The sequence below is a fragment of the Schistocerca gregaria genome, chromosome 1 (genome assembly GCF_023897955.1).
Source record: "Schistocerca gregaria isolate iqSchGreg1 chromosome 1, iqSchGreg1.2, whole genome shotgun sequence".
NCBI classification, from domain to species: Eukaryota; Metazoa; Arthropoda; class Insecta; order Orthoptera; family Acrididae; genus Schistocerca; species Schistocerca gregaria.
In genome coordinates, this window is record NC_064920.1 from 862,857,549 (window position 1) to 862,871,965 (window position 14,417).

At 37.8% G+C, this 14,417-nt stretch overlaps 1 protein-coding gene across 2 annotated transcripts in view; it reads right to left on the minus strand.

Moving 5' to 3' along the window:
• Window positions 1–14,417, minus strand: part of LOC126272913 (uncharacterized) — a 243,142-nt gene that overhangs the window by 53,087 nt on the left and 175,638 nt on the right. For both annotated transcript variants that reach the window (XM_049976187.1, XM_049976198.1), the window contains exons 7-8: window positions 3,139–6,564; window positions 1,630–1,833 (exon numbers count right to left, since the gene is read on the minus strand). In XM_049976187.1, the coding sequence (XP_049832144.1) occupies window positions 1,630–1,833; window positions 3,139–6,564 (3,630 nt within the window). The remainder of the gene's footprint in view (window positions 1–1,629; window positions 1,834–3,138; window positions 6,565–14,417) is intronic.

A 14,417-nucleotide genomic window follows, 5' to 3' on the forward strand; every position in this document is an offset into this window, starting at 1 on the left:
CCTGAATTTTAAGAATTTTTGCACTAACTCCTAAGGAAAAAGTATTGATTAAATACCTGCAGAACTTAAATGCACCAGCCCCAATGAACAAAGCACAAATTGTACAAACTAATGAATGATATTTTCCACTGGATTTTCTGCAACGTTTAATTATTATGCTTCTGAAAAAAATCAGGATAATGGGACATGCATTAAGACTTTAAGGAATAACTTCCACAGTACCTACCTGAGGGAGATGTAGAGGGTAAAATCTGTAGAGAAAGGTGGAAAGGCAAGTATTGGAATATATCCAATAAATAATTAAGGACTTTGAGTATATGCTGCTATGAGAGGAAGCAGGTGGCACAGAAGTGGATTTCAGGCAGGGTCACATTAAACCAAAAAGTAAATATATAAAATAAAATAAAATAAAATAAAAATAAGGTGGCTTTTGACAATGCAAAATGGAATGAAATGTCTTCACTCTTTCTGGAGCATGGAATTAATTATTGTGACAAAGGGATAAATTATTCTCTCTTATGCCCAGCAGAATGAAGCAGGCCTAGTTAGAACTGATAAAATTTTAGAGGTGACCGAAACAGTGAAGCTGTTAGACAAGATTATTCACTGTCACATTTAATTTGTACACTGAAGGGGCATTAATGAAAATAAGGACTATCATGAACTGGGAAAGGTTTCTCATAGACAAAAAATTAACACACATAGTTTACTAATGACATAGCAGAGGTTACAAAAACTGAACAGAAATTGAATTACACCTTTCATGATCTGAAACAAGTGTTAGCTGATGACTATATTGAGTATATCAACAAAAGAAAAGTAAAGTAATGGTCAGAAAGTGGACATGCTGGATGTTGAACATTAAATTTGGACAGGAATTAGAGAATGAATTTTGCAATGTTGGAAGTAAAACAGATAAAGAAAGGAGATGCAAAGATTATGTATTAGAAAGGATTGTAAAGGGCACAAGGGTTTTCTATAAAAATAAACAGCTACTAACAACAAAAATATGAATCTTGAGACCAGAGAACATTATTAATTACTGAGGAGGAGATTAGTGTCCCATCAACAATCAGGTCATCAGAGAGACAGTACAATCTTGGATTAAGTAAGGATGGAGAAGGAAAGTGGGTATGTCCTTTCAAAGGAACCATCCTGGCATTTGCCTTACATAATTTAGGGAAATCACAGAAAACCAAATCAGGATGGCTGCACTCAGGTTTGAACTGTCATCCTTCCAAATGTGAGTCCTGTGTGCTAACCACAAGGTTTACTCAATTGCTGTGTAACAGTTAACCAAACTTGCACTAAACAGCTTGCAGTGCCTATTTTGCTATAACCAGAAAAACTAACCCTCAAATTTATGACTTACCAATTTTATTAATCTAGTTTTTAGATTCACATGAGAGATGTGGTTTTGATGTGAATAGCCATAATATGGAGCACTAAACATAAAGTGAGAATCTATGCACATGCTCAGTTCTGACTAATACCACAGTTATTGACTTACTCTTCACAAGTTCCTAGCTGCCAGACCTTTAATTAAACATAAAATAGAATAAAAAATTGAGGAAAACAGAGATGGAGACAGACAGAAACAAAGTCAGAGACCAGAGATTACTCACATACCACAATTGATCTCGTCTGTGAAATCCCAGCAGTCAACAACTCCATCACACAATTTTCGAGTGGAAAATTGTGTTTTTAAGTAATCAGCACAAGTACACTGCTTTTCATCAGCTCCATCACTGCAGTCAACAAGCTGATTGCAGCGAGACATTTGAGAGATACACTCTCCATCCCCACATTGGAAGCTGTAGTTTCTGGGACAAGCTGTAGAAGATTTACAGTTGAGTTCCAAAATGACATAATGAAATTCATATGCTTCAAGTAACAAGCTGTGTAGTAAATTCCAAAGAAAATTAATTATATATTAAGATTTAATGGGCACCTCACTATACTTTATAACTCAGCAAAGTAAACTGTATGTCTGGCCATGGTGGGCACCAAATTTGTGATTTGACTAGGTGTAGCTATGTTCCATTTCAAGGAGTGCACATTGTTACCCCGTATTGTAAGTATGTAATTAATATCATTACATTTACTGATGATGATGATGATGATGATGATGATGATGATGATGATGGAGTAGTGACTGCTGATAGAAAAGGCAACAAAACTTGGAAGTAAAATGTTAAATTTTTTTAATTCAGTGGAGTGCAAACTACATAAACAGGGAAGGGTACTGAGTGGCATCTGGATAAATGTGTTATTTGGCACTAATCTCTGTGATGTTATGAATATTACAAAGAAAAATCAACCTTATGAAAGTATCCCAGTTCTTTCTGCAAAGAAATTGACTTCATGGTTAGCAAGAAAACTCTCATGGAAATAATTCTATCTATGGAACATGGCTTTATAAGCTGCCAGAATAAATGAGTCATCACTTATGCAAACAACATAACACAGTTTCAAAAGGTACATAATACATTAAATGTTTATAATGACATGCAGTATCTGAATTAGAGTGTGTAGTGTTTTTTCCCCCAAACAAAATGCCCATTCATGCATATTACTCTATGAATAAATCTTCTCGAAGTGTGCAAAAAGTATCATCCCATAAAAGTGCCAGTCAGTCTTTTATTATTCTGCTATGCATGGCATTAGCATATAGATGTATCATGTGCTACAATGCTACAGTTGAAAATTGGTTCAAATGGCACTATGGGACTTAACAGCTGAGGTCATCAGTCCCCTAGAACTTAGAATACTTAAACCCAACTAACCTAAGGACATCATACACATCCATGCCCAAGGCAGGATTCGAAACTGCGACCATAGCAGTCTCGCGGTTCCAGACTGTAGAGCCTAGAACCGCACGGCCACTCTGGCCGGCTCCAGTTGAAAGAATACTGGAGTGTACCCTACAGCTTCTTTTTTCAGACATAAACACAACTGTGCTGCCACACTTGCCAGAGTTCCAGTTCACTTTTCCAGTTGACATATAATAGCACTTAAACATAAATCTATTTGTATCAGAAGCAGTTTATTGATATAATAATTAGTTATCTCCATCTGGGAGTATTAATTGTTGTTAAGTGTCATTATTAAAATAATTTCTAATAAAGGTTTACTTACCTGTCTCACTAGTGTTAACTTCAGTTTTCACATTGACTATTGTTGAAGCAGCCATTGAATTCTGCTGGTAGCTCCCATCTGTTGACACCTTGTTAAATGTCTTCGTCAACATAGAGAAAAGAGGTTGGTTTCCTCTGTCACTAGAGCTTGCAATTATTTGTGCTGACTGAGGTTTGTGTGTGATGGGTTGTATTGTGGTTGTTACTTTAGTTGCTGTAGTAGATTTGTTTACAAGTCCTTTTTTATCTGATCCAGTCATATGAACTGTGGCAAATTTACTAATTTCATTTACAATTCTTTGTTCTTCATTAGTTGTATTAATTATTCGATCATAATAATTATAAGGTTCCTTTTCTGTATCCTCATTATGTTCAACACTTGTCTGGTAAGTGATATAATTGTTTGGGACTTTTGTTGCTGAATTGTTTCTTATTTCAACATACTCATTATTCCCATTAGAGTTACTAAATTTGGTTGAAACTTTGCTGATTGTGTAATTTATGTTGACAACAGTATTTCTAACATTGCTGTCTGGTCTAACATCTGTTTCATAAGTACCTATAGCTGAGAGGTCTGGAGTAGGCTCTACTCCTGAACCCATTTTGTAATCTTTTTGCAATAATGTTGACAAAGTGCTGTAAAGTGAAGTAGGTGATGCAGTAAGTGTTGTTCTGCTTGATATGTCTGAAAATATTTCTGCCTCATTGTTTCTGTTTCTTGTATGAGTTGTTGAGGAAGTGGAAAATAAATTATTTGTTAAATTTTGAGGTGTATCTTGTCGAATAATTTTCATGTTGTCATCTTGTTCTTGGACTTGAAAGCCATAGTTGTGCATCTTAGGCTGTCTTCTGTTTATAAATGTTTTGCTCAATTTACTTCTTGATGCAAGTTCAGATTCTGGGAGGATTATGGGAGTTATGCCATCAATTCTCTCTAGTGGAGGTGTTTCACTCAGCTGACTCTGCATTTCATGGTAACTTTTTGTAACAGATTCGTTACTAGCACCAATGTTTTCTGGCTGTTTTCTTGTATTGTCATATCCTTGAGAAGAAAGTTTTGTGTGTGTTTGAATGGTAGGCCTTGCTTTCCATCTTCCTATGACTACTTCCTCCACATTACTCTTTTCTGAAGCTTGGTCATGGCTTGAATGCGAGGTTAACACCTGACTCATTTTCAGTTCTTGTGTCACCCCACTGCCATTTTCAGCAAGGTGTAAATTTTCTGTAGTAGTAATATTTTTCAAAAGAGATGCCGTTATATTCTTTATGTCTTCAGTAGTAATTTTTGAATCCTTAAAATATTCTTGTACATAGTCAGCCACATAGTTCCTTGCTTCAGTAAATAATGGGCTCTTCATCTGAGATTTTTCTTGAACTGAATTCATAGGTGAAGCAGTTGAGTTTGTTGTATTCATTGTATTATGCCCCCCATTAATATTGTGGCTTACTGACCCTATAGTAATGTCTAAGGTGGATAATGATTCCATTGAATGGGAATGACTAGGTCTCACTGTTTGGGAGAGTGCAGCCGTTGCTTGTTTTTGACGTAGTAAAGTATCAGGAAACAGCTCTATTAGTTCTGGAACAGTTTCACTTTTGTACTTCAACAAGACAGAGTCCCACAATGTATTATTCTTCTCTTGTTTTCCAGTACTTTGCCTGACATTTGGAGGAGTAAATGTTTGCTTAGTGGGTTGAAAGGGTAATGTTGGAGACATGTTCACATTTTTTGTTATGCTAACAGTGACAGCTTCGGTAACATTTTCTCTCTGACTGCCTGTACTAATTGACTGAGATTTCTGGCTAACAAATGCTGAAGTTTCATCCATTTGTTCTGTCTTATTAGTTACACTATTCCTAACAGAAGGCCAAGGTGTTGAGGAGTCCTCTAGTGCCTCTACTGTTGCAGACTCAACTGTGGTAAGCAAATCAGCAATGATGGATGACTCAGTGTTGGGCAATTTCTGCAAACTGTGTTTGTTACTTTCTGATTGTTCTGCCATGAAGACTGGAACACTTTGAAACTTTTCTGATAATGGAATTCTTGGTACTGTATCTGTATTTTTGTAAACTTTCTGTACATGCACTGGATCTACTCTATGAGTTCCTATAATTTTGTGATCACTGTAACTATCAGTTATCAAACTGTCAGTAAGTAAAGAAATTTTGGGAAGAGAAAAATTGTCAGAAGTATTTTTTGTTGATGTGCCAAATTCTGAAGTATTTTTAATATGATCAGTGATCACAATGTCTGAAAAATCTGATGATGAACTGTGAGAAATTACACCATTATTAGTACCATCTTTAACTTCAGAATTTCTAAGCATATGTTCAACATTATTTTTATTCGTCTCAGATCTTGTGTAACTATCTGTGGCACTAGCAGTGTTCTCACTATGATCCATGTTAACTGGTTTCCAATCATCATCTGAAGAATCATATTTCATCACATTTGTAGGAGTGCTGGAAACACTAGCAAGAACTTCTTGAGGAATACTGTGAACATTTCTGTGAGTTGATACTTCAGATTTTGGGAGTATTGGTTGCCATGGTTGCTCATTAATTATTACTGATGATTCCGGTGATATTGTTTGTGGAAATGGTTTTATACTTGTTGACAAAATTCTATTTTTTCCATGTGGCTCATGGCTTAAGTTGTAGGTTCCCAAATCTGATTCTTGAAAATATACATCTTTTTCATTCTGAGCAATTTTTCTAATAGTGGAATCAAAATATCTATCATTGTAAGTATTAGTTTTGATGAGAAATGGATTAATATTTTCATTACTCTCAAATAATGTACCACCTTCATACTTAAGAACTGCTGTACCACTTTTGTTGTATATAATATGTGAAAATTCTGCATTATTGTTTGATAATGCTGGCACTCTCTCTCCTTCCTCTCCTTTATCCTTTATGTTTAATTTATCTAGTGGTTCCCCTTTCTGAAATGGTGGAATTTTATTTTCAGCTCCTTGTAGTGAAACAGTTGTTTCATCAGTCATATTTTTAAACACATCATCTGCATTAAATGTTTCAATAGAAGTTATATCATGAGCAAATGAACTATTTTCAGTCTTATTTACTTCATAGCGTGCTGTCTGATAGTGAGTCACTTCTGTTTGATTATCTGAAGCCTCAGGTACACCAGGTAGTGCAACAATGTCATCCTTTTTTTCTGTAAATGTCCCTACAATTACAGGAATAACACCTTCATATTCTAAAGCTTCCATAAACTCTCCTTCTTTGGTGTTAGTCATATGTGGCATTGTCACATTTTCATAATGTTCTGTTGTTGGTTGTGGCTTCTGCACAGCTTTCCTTAGTATACCATTCTTCACTTCTAAAGTCCTGTTATCAGAGTTTGGTCTAAAAACATCTCCTGCTTGTGTCTTCGGTATGTTGCCAGTCCCACCATCAAAGAAACCTATTGGGGGCAAATCCAAGTAAAAATTAATGAAAGATAAATGCATCTCACAACGTTAACTTAAGTAATAAAAATACTGGAGGTGCAGCACAGATTACTGTTACCATTTTCTGGACAAACTTTTAATTGATCAGGTGGTACTGAATGTTATTTTTTTGAAATTAAAATGATGTGAATCAGAAACTGACTGATCCAAGACAATCTTAATTGGATAGCTATGTGCCTCTTTAATCAACTCAGAGCTTTTAGGCTGCAACTACATTAATTTGTTTGCCCTTAGCTTTTTCAGCTACGTTTTTCAACTACATAATATTAAAACAGTAACACATAAAGAAACAGTTTATAGACAACATAAATTATTAACTCTTTGTATTTAAAGTAGCCATTAATAGTTGTTAAAATAATGGTAGAGGAAATTTCTGAATACTTTAGTAACAATGAAAATGTAAAAGACTGAGGTTACTATTAAAACTGTGTGCAAGGTCACGTTATATGTAACACAAACAGCTGGGGTTGCAATGCACTTCCCTGGAATACACCTGAATTTACCTCTACATCTGTCACTACTGTCCATCCAAGATAAAATGCTCTGTCCATCCTATGACGATGATGATTATGATGATGATTATGATGATTTAACAGCTATAGCTGGTCACTCAATGATACACCAAGAATGGTCATAAATGGGGTGAGAAAATGATGACTGTGGTGTCTAGAGAAGTCATCAGCTTAAACAGATAAAGAAAATATGCAAATAAAAATTTAAAATAGCACAATAGTGCAGAGAGACAAAGTAGTTCAAGACTACTTGAGCACATGCCACAGTGAAAGGTAGCCACCCTACATCGACCCCAACACTAAATGCTGAGGTGCATTAGATTTTTTCATAATATCTATTGTTCCTCAAGAAACATTAATTAGTTATTGGCTATCCCATTGTCAAGAGATTAGGAAAGTAGACAGGTTGACGACTCATTTCACATCAGCCAGCAGGGTGTACAAATGGTGAGAATATGGATTATCATAAGTTGGCTACCAAAGTTGTTTTGAGGAAGTCCTCTTCACATAAAAGGAACTCATGGGTAAGTCTAGAGTGACCAATAGGTAGTTGGTACATAACGATGGCATTCTTCTGAGAGGCTTGGAGAGAAGTAGGCCACACCTTCATGGTCCCCTTCATTTCCATCGGCCTGTTCAGAAATGCGGTAGCCTGCTATGCCATATTCCATGGTTTCAAAACTTGATGTTGCAATTGCGATTGTTGCCCAGTGCTCCAAGTTCAAGTTTGTCATCTGTGGTAGATTCTATAGCTAATTTGTCAGTGAGTTCACTTTCTAGAATGCTGATGTGGCTCCAAGTCCAGATGAATGTTATGGTGTTTCTGGAGCTGTGGAGTTCAACTAATCAGCATTTGGTGTTAGTGACAAAGATTTCTAGGGTAACACTGTATGCAGCTCATGAGGTTATTACATACCAGGAAGTGAGAGTTGTAATGCATCGTACAGAGCCTGTGGCATTGCAACCAGCCCTGCAGTGAACACGCTGCAAGCACATGATAGAGGCACTTGTCCTGCCCTTTGTGTGCAGAAGTGTAAGCAAGCTTGTCACTGACTTCTGATCGATCTATGTAGCTGCATGTCAAACTGGGATAGTTATGGAGAACTGAATGGAATAGATGTCTGAGAATGATGGTGTCATCATTTTCTTTAGAGCTATGGGTGATGTCCATTGGAATCATAGGACTGGGTACAATCCATGGGGATTGCTGAAGGGGAGCTCTTATGTACACTGACATGATGGGGTAGCTGGAAATCCCTGTACAGATACTCCAATTATACCCCAACTGGTCTACCCATTTTTGGACAGTTGTGGCTGAATAGTTCACCAAGAGCTGCTGGTGTCTGACCCTCAGTGGTGCAATACCATCTTCCACCAGGAGGCTGTCTATGGGGCTCAAAAGGAAGGCTCCAGGGCTCCAGTTGCCAACTGCATGCTACTATGGTGGACAGCATCTAACAAGCTCAGTACTGATGATACTGCCAACTCATAGGCAAGACATCCATAGTCCAGGTGGAATAAAATCAAAACTTTGTAGTGTTGCAGAAGTGTGTGGTTTGTGCTCCAAGAGCTGCTGCAGAGGAATCTGAAAGTATTAAGTTTTGTCACACAAGTTTTGTCACACAAGTTTTGTCACACAAGTTTTGTCACACAAGTTTTGTCACACAAGTTTTGTCACACAAGTTTTGTCACACAAGTTTTGTCACACAAGTTTTGTCACACAAGTTTTGTCACACAAGTTTTGTCACACAAGTTTTGTCACACAAGTTTTGTCATGAAATTTGCCTTTATCTGGCATTTATTTAGTAATCATGGTAACATATTTTCAAATAAAAGGCCTACAAATTTGGAATTTTCAATGAAAATGTATCTGGTTACTGAGGTAAAGTGGGTGTGGATGCACAGTCCTGAGTTGACAAAAGTGCATGACACGAATTTTCATAGGAGAAACCATGATTCAAAATCCAGGTATGTACTTTCTATATGGTCCTCTGAAGATGGCACTCTAATGTGTTATGATCGAGAGCATTATAGAGGCAAATGATGGTGAGTCTAAGGGTTTCAGTGCATTCACAGTACCACTGGCTGCAATGGCAAAGACTGTTACATTCAAATGTGATCCCTGAGGGATGCCAGTTTCCTGTATATATTGGTTGCTGAGAGTTGAACCTATCCAGGCCCAGAGCTGGATGGATAGGATATTCTCAATAAATTCTGAAAATCCCATTCATGCAGTGTAGACAGGGTGTGATAACACCAAGTAGAATCATAATGCCTTCCATAGATCAAATAACGCAGTGATCAGATGATTACAGATATTTGTTTTGCTCTAAGTGCATGAAGGACACATTGTAATTCCAATAAATGTCATCTGATTGCCAAGCTACAATACAGTTCTTTCAAATAATTTACACAGCCATTTCATTACATAGAGCAGTTGACAATTAGTCAAAATCTGAGAATCTCTTCCCAGCTTCAAAATAGGTACAATAATACTCTTCCACCACAAGAAGGGGACTTTCCCTTCTCACCCATGTGATGGAAAAATCTCAGTATTTGTTTTATGCTGCTTCAAGATAGGTACAATAATACTCTTCCACAACAAGAAGGGAACTTTCCCTTCTCACCCATGTGATGGAAAAATCTCAGTATTTGTTTTACGCTGCTTCAAGATAGGTACAATAATACTCTTCTACCACAAGAAGGGAACTTTCCCTTCTCACCCATGTGATGGAAAAATCTCAGTATTTGTTTTATGCTGATGTTGCTTAATTGAGTAAGCATTTGATTGCAGATTTTATCAGATTCTGGGACGAAGCTTCAACACACTGCTAAAGTGCTGCAGAACTCCCATTCATTAAATGGGACTCTGTATGATTTGAGGTCTTGTGCATGGAAGGATAAGTAGTTCTGCTCTGTCAGGTGTTTTCAGACTAGGAAATTATAATAGCCATTACTGCTTTGGATACTTCAGTGGAGTGTGTCACAGATGCTAAGAACTACTATGCACTGTTGCAGATGCAGTGGAGTTTTGTCCATACTTGAGAAGATGGGGTGTGGGCTCCCATGGATGATGCATACTATTCCCAACACTGCTGCTTTCTTCTTTTTGTTAAAAACTGTGCACTCGCTTGAAGTTTCTTGTAATCTGTTAAATGTTCTGTAGAAGGATGGTGTTTGTGTCACTGAAGTGCCCCTCCACAATGACAGATGTAGTAGTTTTAATTTTTCTCTGCAGGGGAGACCTACAGAATAATGTATCATTGCTTTTGCAGTGTGTATAACTTTGTCAATAATATCTTGTACCATTCCGATATCTTTTTCCCGAATAGTGTCTAAAGAACCTTTGAAGTGGAAGCTTGCTAGTTGGCTTCTGAAGTGATCAACATAATGTGTGTTCCATTTGGCATTAGTCCGAGAAAGAGAAAGTGAAAGAAAAGTAGTGACTGTCACAGAGGTTGCCATGTATGTACCACTGGATCAACAGAGATATGCTCGCACTGCAGACCATAACATCTATAGCTGGGTACATTCTAAGGACCATACTGAAACGTGTTGCAGCAGGCAGACTTTCACTTCCGAAATTAACTGCTGTATTGCTTGACCCCTGCTAGATGTATTTTTACTGTCCCACAGGGAATTGAGGGCACTGAAGTCCCCCAATAGAAGGAAAGATGAATGCAGCTGTTCCACTAGCTCCACAAGCTCATGATATGGTACAGCTCTGTCTGAGGGAAGATAAATATTACATACATTGCCTTGAGTGACCTGTGGACAAAAACAACCACAGCTTCTAATGCAGTGTTTAGTCACTTACTTAATGAAGGTGTCAGGGCACACGAGTGTGCAGACCCCTCCAGATCCTCTCTCAGTGTTAGAATGATTTTCACAACAGAATTTGTAAGTTTTAACAGTGAGAAGTTAGATATCTGATAACCATGTCAGCTGATATTCTATACTGACTGCAGAGTAGGTGGCCATGAATTGACAAAGCTGCCAGGTGGCAGGTGGCAATGGTAGCTGTTAAAGATCCATTGAAGGAATATCAGACTGAGATTTGAGAAAGCAATGAAAGGAAAACAGGAATATGAGTTACTTGCTACTGAGTCACACAACACCTGAATGTGTGATTCATAGGTGCCTTGGAGGTGCAGGCATATCAACCAGTTCACAAGAATTCAGTTTAAGTTTCCATTTTTCCTTCTTGTTTCTGAGGTTTTGATTTCTGCAATGATATTCTTGTATGACTTCTGAGAAAGAGGACGCCAATTTGTTTGAATAACTTACAGCCTGAGGCCCTCACAGCCACTGATTGGTAATAGTCTGCTGGTTCATTTTGTCCTGGGAGTGGGTTATCTTGGCAGATGTCCTCTTCCCTGGTGATGCCACAGAAGTATAAAGCTCATCTGGCTGCTGTAATGGGGTGGTTGAATGAGCTTGTCCCCTCCCACAACTGAAAAACAGGCACTGACATGTGGCTAGGGCCAGAAGTTGCTGTTTGAGAGCTTATCTTTGCATTAGGTGTTGATTTGGACACAATGTCTGTGAAGTTTGACATCATATCGATTGGATGAACCCATTCAAATATTTTCTTAGCATCCTTATATCACAAGCAGTCAAGTGTTTTATATTCCTTAATTTTGTTCTCCCTCCTGAAAACTGAACATGTAAGCAAATGACGCAGGGGAATGGGGTGGGCATATTTCGGGCAGTTTCCACATGTAGGGGATTGCTTACAAGATCTGCTCTGATGCACTGTTCTTCCACTTGTGCCACAAGGAGCCTCAATAGTACAGATGGCGGACATATGTTCAAATTGTTGGCACCTAAAACATCTCATAGGAGGACAATATGGTTTGACATCACACTTATAAACCAAGACTTTAATTTTGTCAGATAAAGCATTTCCATCAAAGGTTTGGATGAAAGTACCAGTATTGTCCGTATTATTCTTAGGTCCTCTCTGAATGCCACAAACAAAATGAATGCCCAGTTGCTCTAGGTTAGTTAGCAGTTGTTTATCTGTTTATAGCACTAGGTCTGATGGAAAATGAGACTCTGAATCCACCTGAGTTTGTTATGAGAACAGGAGGCAACTATTATATCCCTGACCTTGTCATAGGCTTCAAGTGCCTTTAATCGATAAGCATTCAAAGTTTTGACCAAGAGAGATCCTTTATTTAATTTCTCTATTGCAGCAACTTCTCTGAATCTATAATCAGTATATTCAACAGCAAAAAGTGGCTATGTAGTTGAAAAACATTGGGTGAGTTCTGGAGCATACAAATAACTGGATGAACTGTCCATTTCCATTTGTCCTTGCCTGAATCCTTCTGATGGCCAAATACGCAAATGTCTTAGTGTTGTAAGTCTGGAATTATCACTAATACACGTGAGTTTGATCCATTTAATTGAGGATCATTTATTCTGATGTTGCACAATCCAATTGGGGGCTCTAGCCCTATGCATCTACCAGCATAGCAATGGCTATCCAGATTAGCAGCCATTGTCTGGAACCTGGTGCCCCAGCTTGTGAAATGGCCTGAAATTAATGAGTCAGTGTAAAAGCTTGACTAATACAAGACTCCTTTTAGTTGCCTCTTATGGGGTAAGAAATTACCACAGGTTTATCTAGCCCTCAGGTCCACAGTGATGGGTCCCATCAAGAAATCCTCAATCTAGTTACAAATTTTACTTGATCAAGCTTTCAACAATAAGCATACAGAATAGGTACACATAATAAAACTGACAAACTGCAGGGTCAGTTTCCTGACTGGAAATGGAGGAAAAAAGGTCATATGAATATGTGTCTGGAAATGCATTGTTACAATGGTAGGTGGCACTGACGAATGAATTCCTCTGACCACACGCCATATGCTCCCTTTGCATTGCAGGCTATGTGATTGACACAGCATACTGTAAACTGTAGAATGGTCTGGTATTCATGTCAGGAACACTTTGAGGTAGTGTTTGTGTACAGCCAAGCAGATGGAAATGATTGAGAGGCAGCATGAATACACCAAAACAAGAACCCTCACAGACACCAAACACATCACACAACATTTCAAGCCCTCTTTGCATGTCATCATGGGTCCTTTCAGATAGATGAACATGCAGTCTGTGCATACACCACATTTGGAGGTTAAGTTCCAGGCAAGTGGCGAGCCAACACAGTGGAAGGCAAAGTACAATTATGTGTATCCTGGCATGTTCACAGGACCTTTTTCCCTCCATTTCCAGTCAGAAACCCATCCATCCACTTTGTCAGTTTTTGTGATCTTTGATATATTATGGTTAAAAGAAGATTAACTCAACTGTGAATATGGTCTAGAATCATCACGGCTAGAAGTATTGTTCATTTTAATGATTTCACATGTTTCTCAACAACAGTGACACACACATCTATGTGACTCATCTTTGCAGTAGTGTGAGAATCAAACTGTGGCATTATTGCTAGGTTTTATTTTGTAAAGGAACATTTAAAAACTGATTTCAGCATTTCTACTTTCGCTTTGCTACCATCAATTTCAGTCCCTGTCTCATTCTTGAGTGCCTGACACTAAATTTGGTGCCACTAACAGCTTTTACACCTGACCAGAATCTGTCTTGATTTTGTGACAGACCTTTCAATAATGTTCTGCTCTGGTAGTCATTGAACGATTCACATATTGTTCCCTTGATTGCCATGTTTCATTCAGCATTTCTCGACCTATAGCCCTACACTTTCTTTTACATCTACAGTAGCTGCAGTAGTCTCTTTAAAAGTTTCTTTACAGTGAAAGTATACCATGCAGAGGTTCTCTCATCATGAATTTTTCTATGTAGGTCCCCAAGTCCATGGTCAATTATTATTTAAACATGACCCATAGGTCCTGTACATGCTCCTGCTATGAGCCTGAAGTCTCAAAGAAGGCATTTAGTACAATTTTGCAGAATGTCTCATCACATCCATCACTGACAAAAATGTAATTCTGCCAACTGATTGATGGATGGTAAAAATCTGCTCTGATGATCTCAGTATAATTGGGGGTCTTAGGTACTAGCAAAATAAGGTTTCTCTAATGTTTTCTACTGCATCAAGAGGTCCATATGGTAGCCAATAGAATTATCCAATTACAATTCTATGCCCATGCTTGATAGGGTGTCTTGCCAAAAAATCTTGTAGGCAGCTTTAATTTCTGTCTTAGTGTATTATTGCATACTGCAACAAATATACCACCTCCATTTCCCATTAGCCCATCCTTTCAATCTACACTTAAATTTTTCCTGAAAATTTCACTGCATTCAATTTCAGG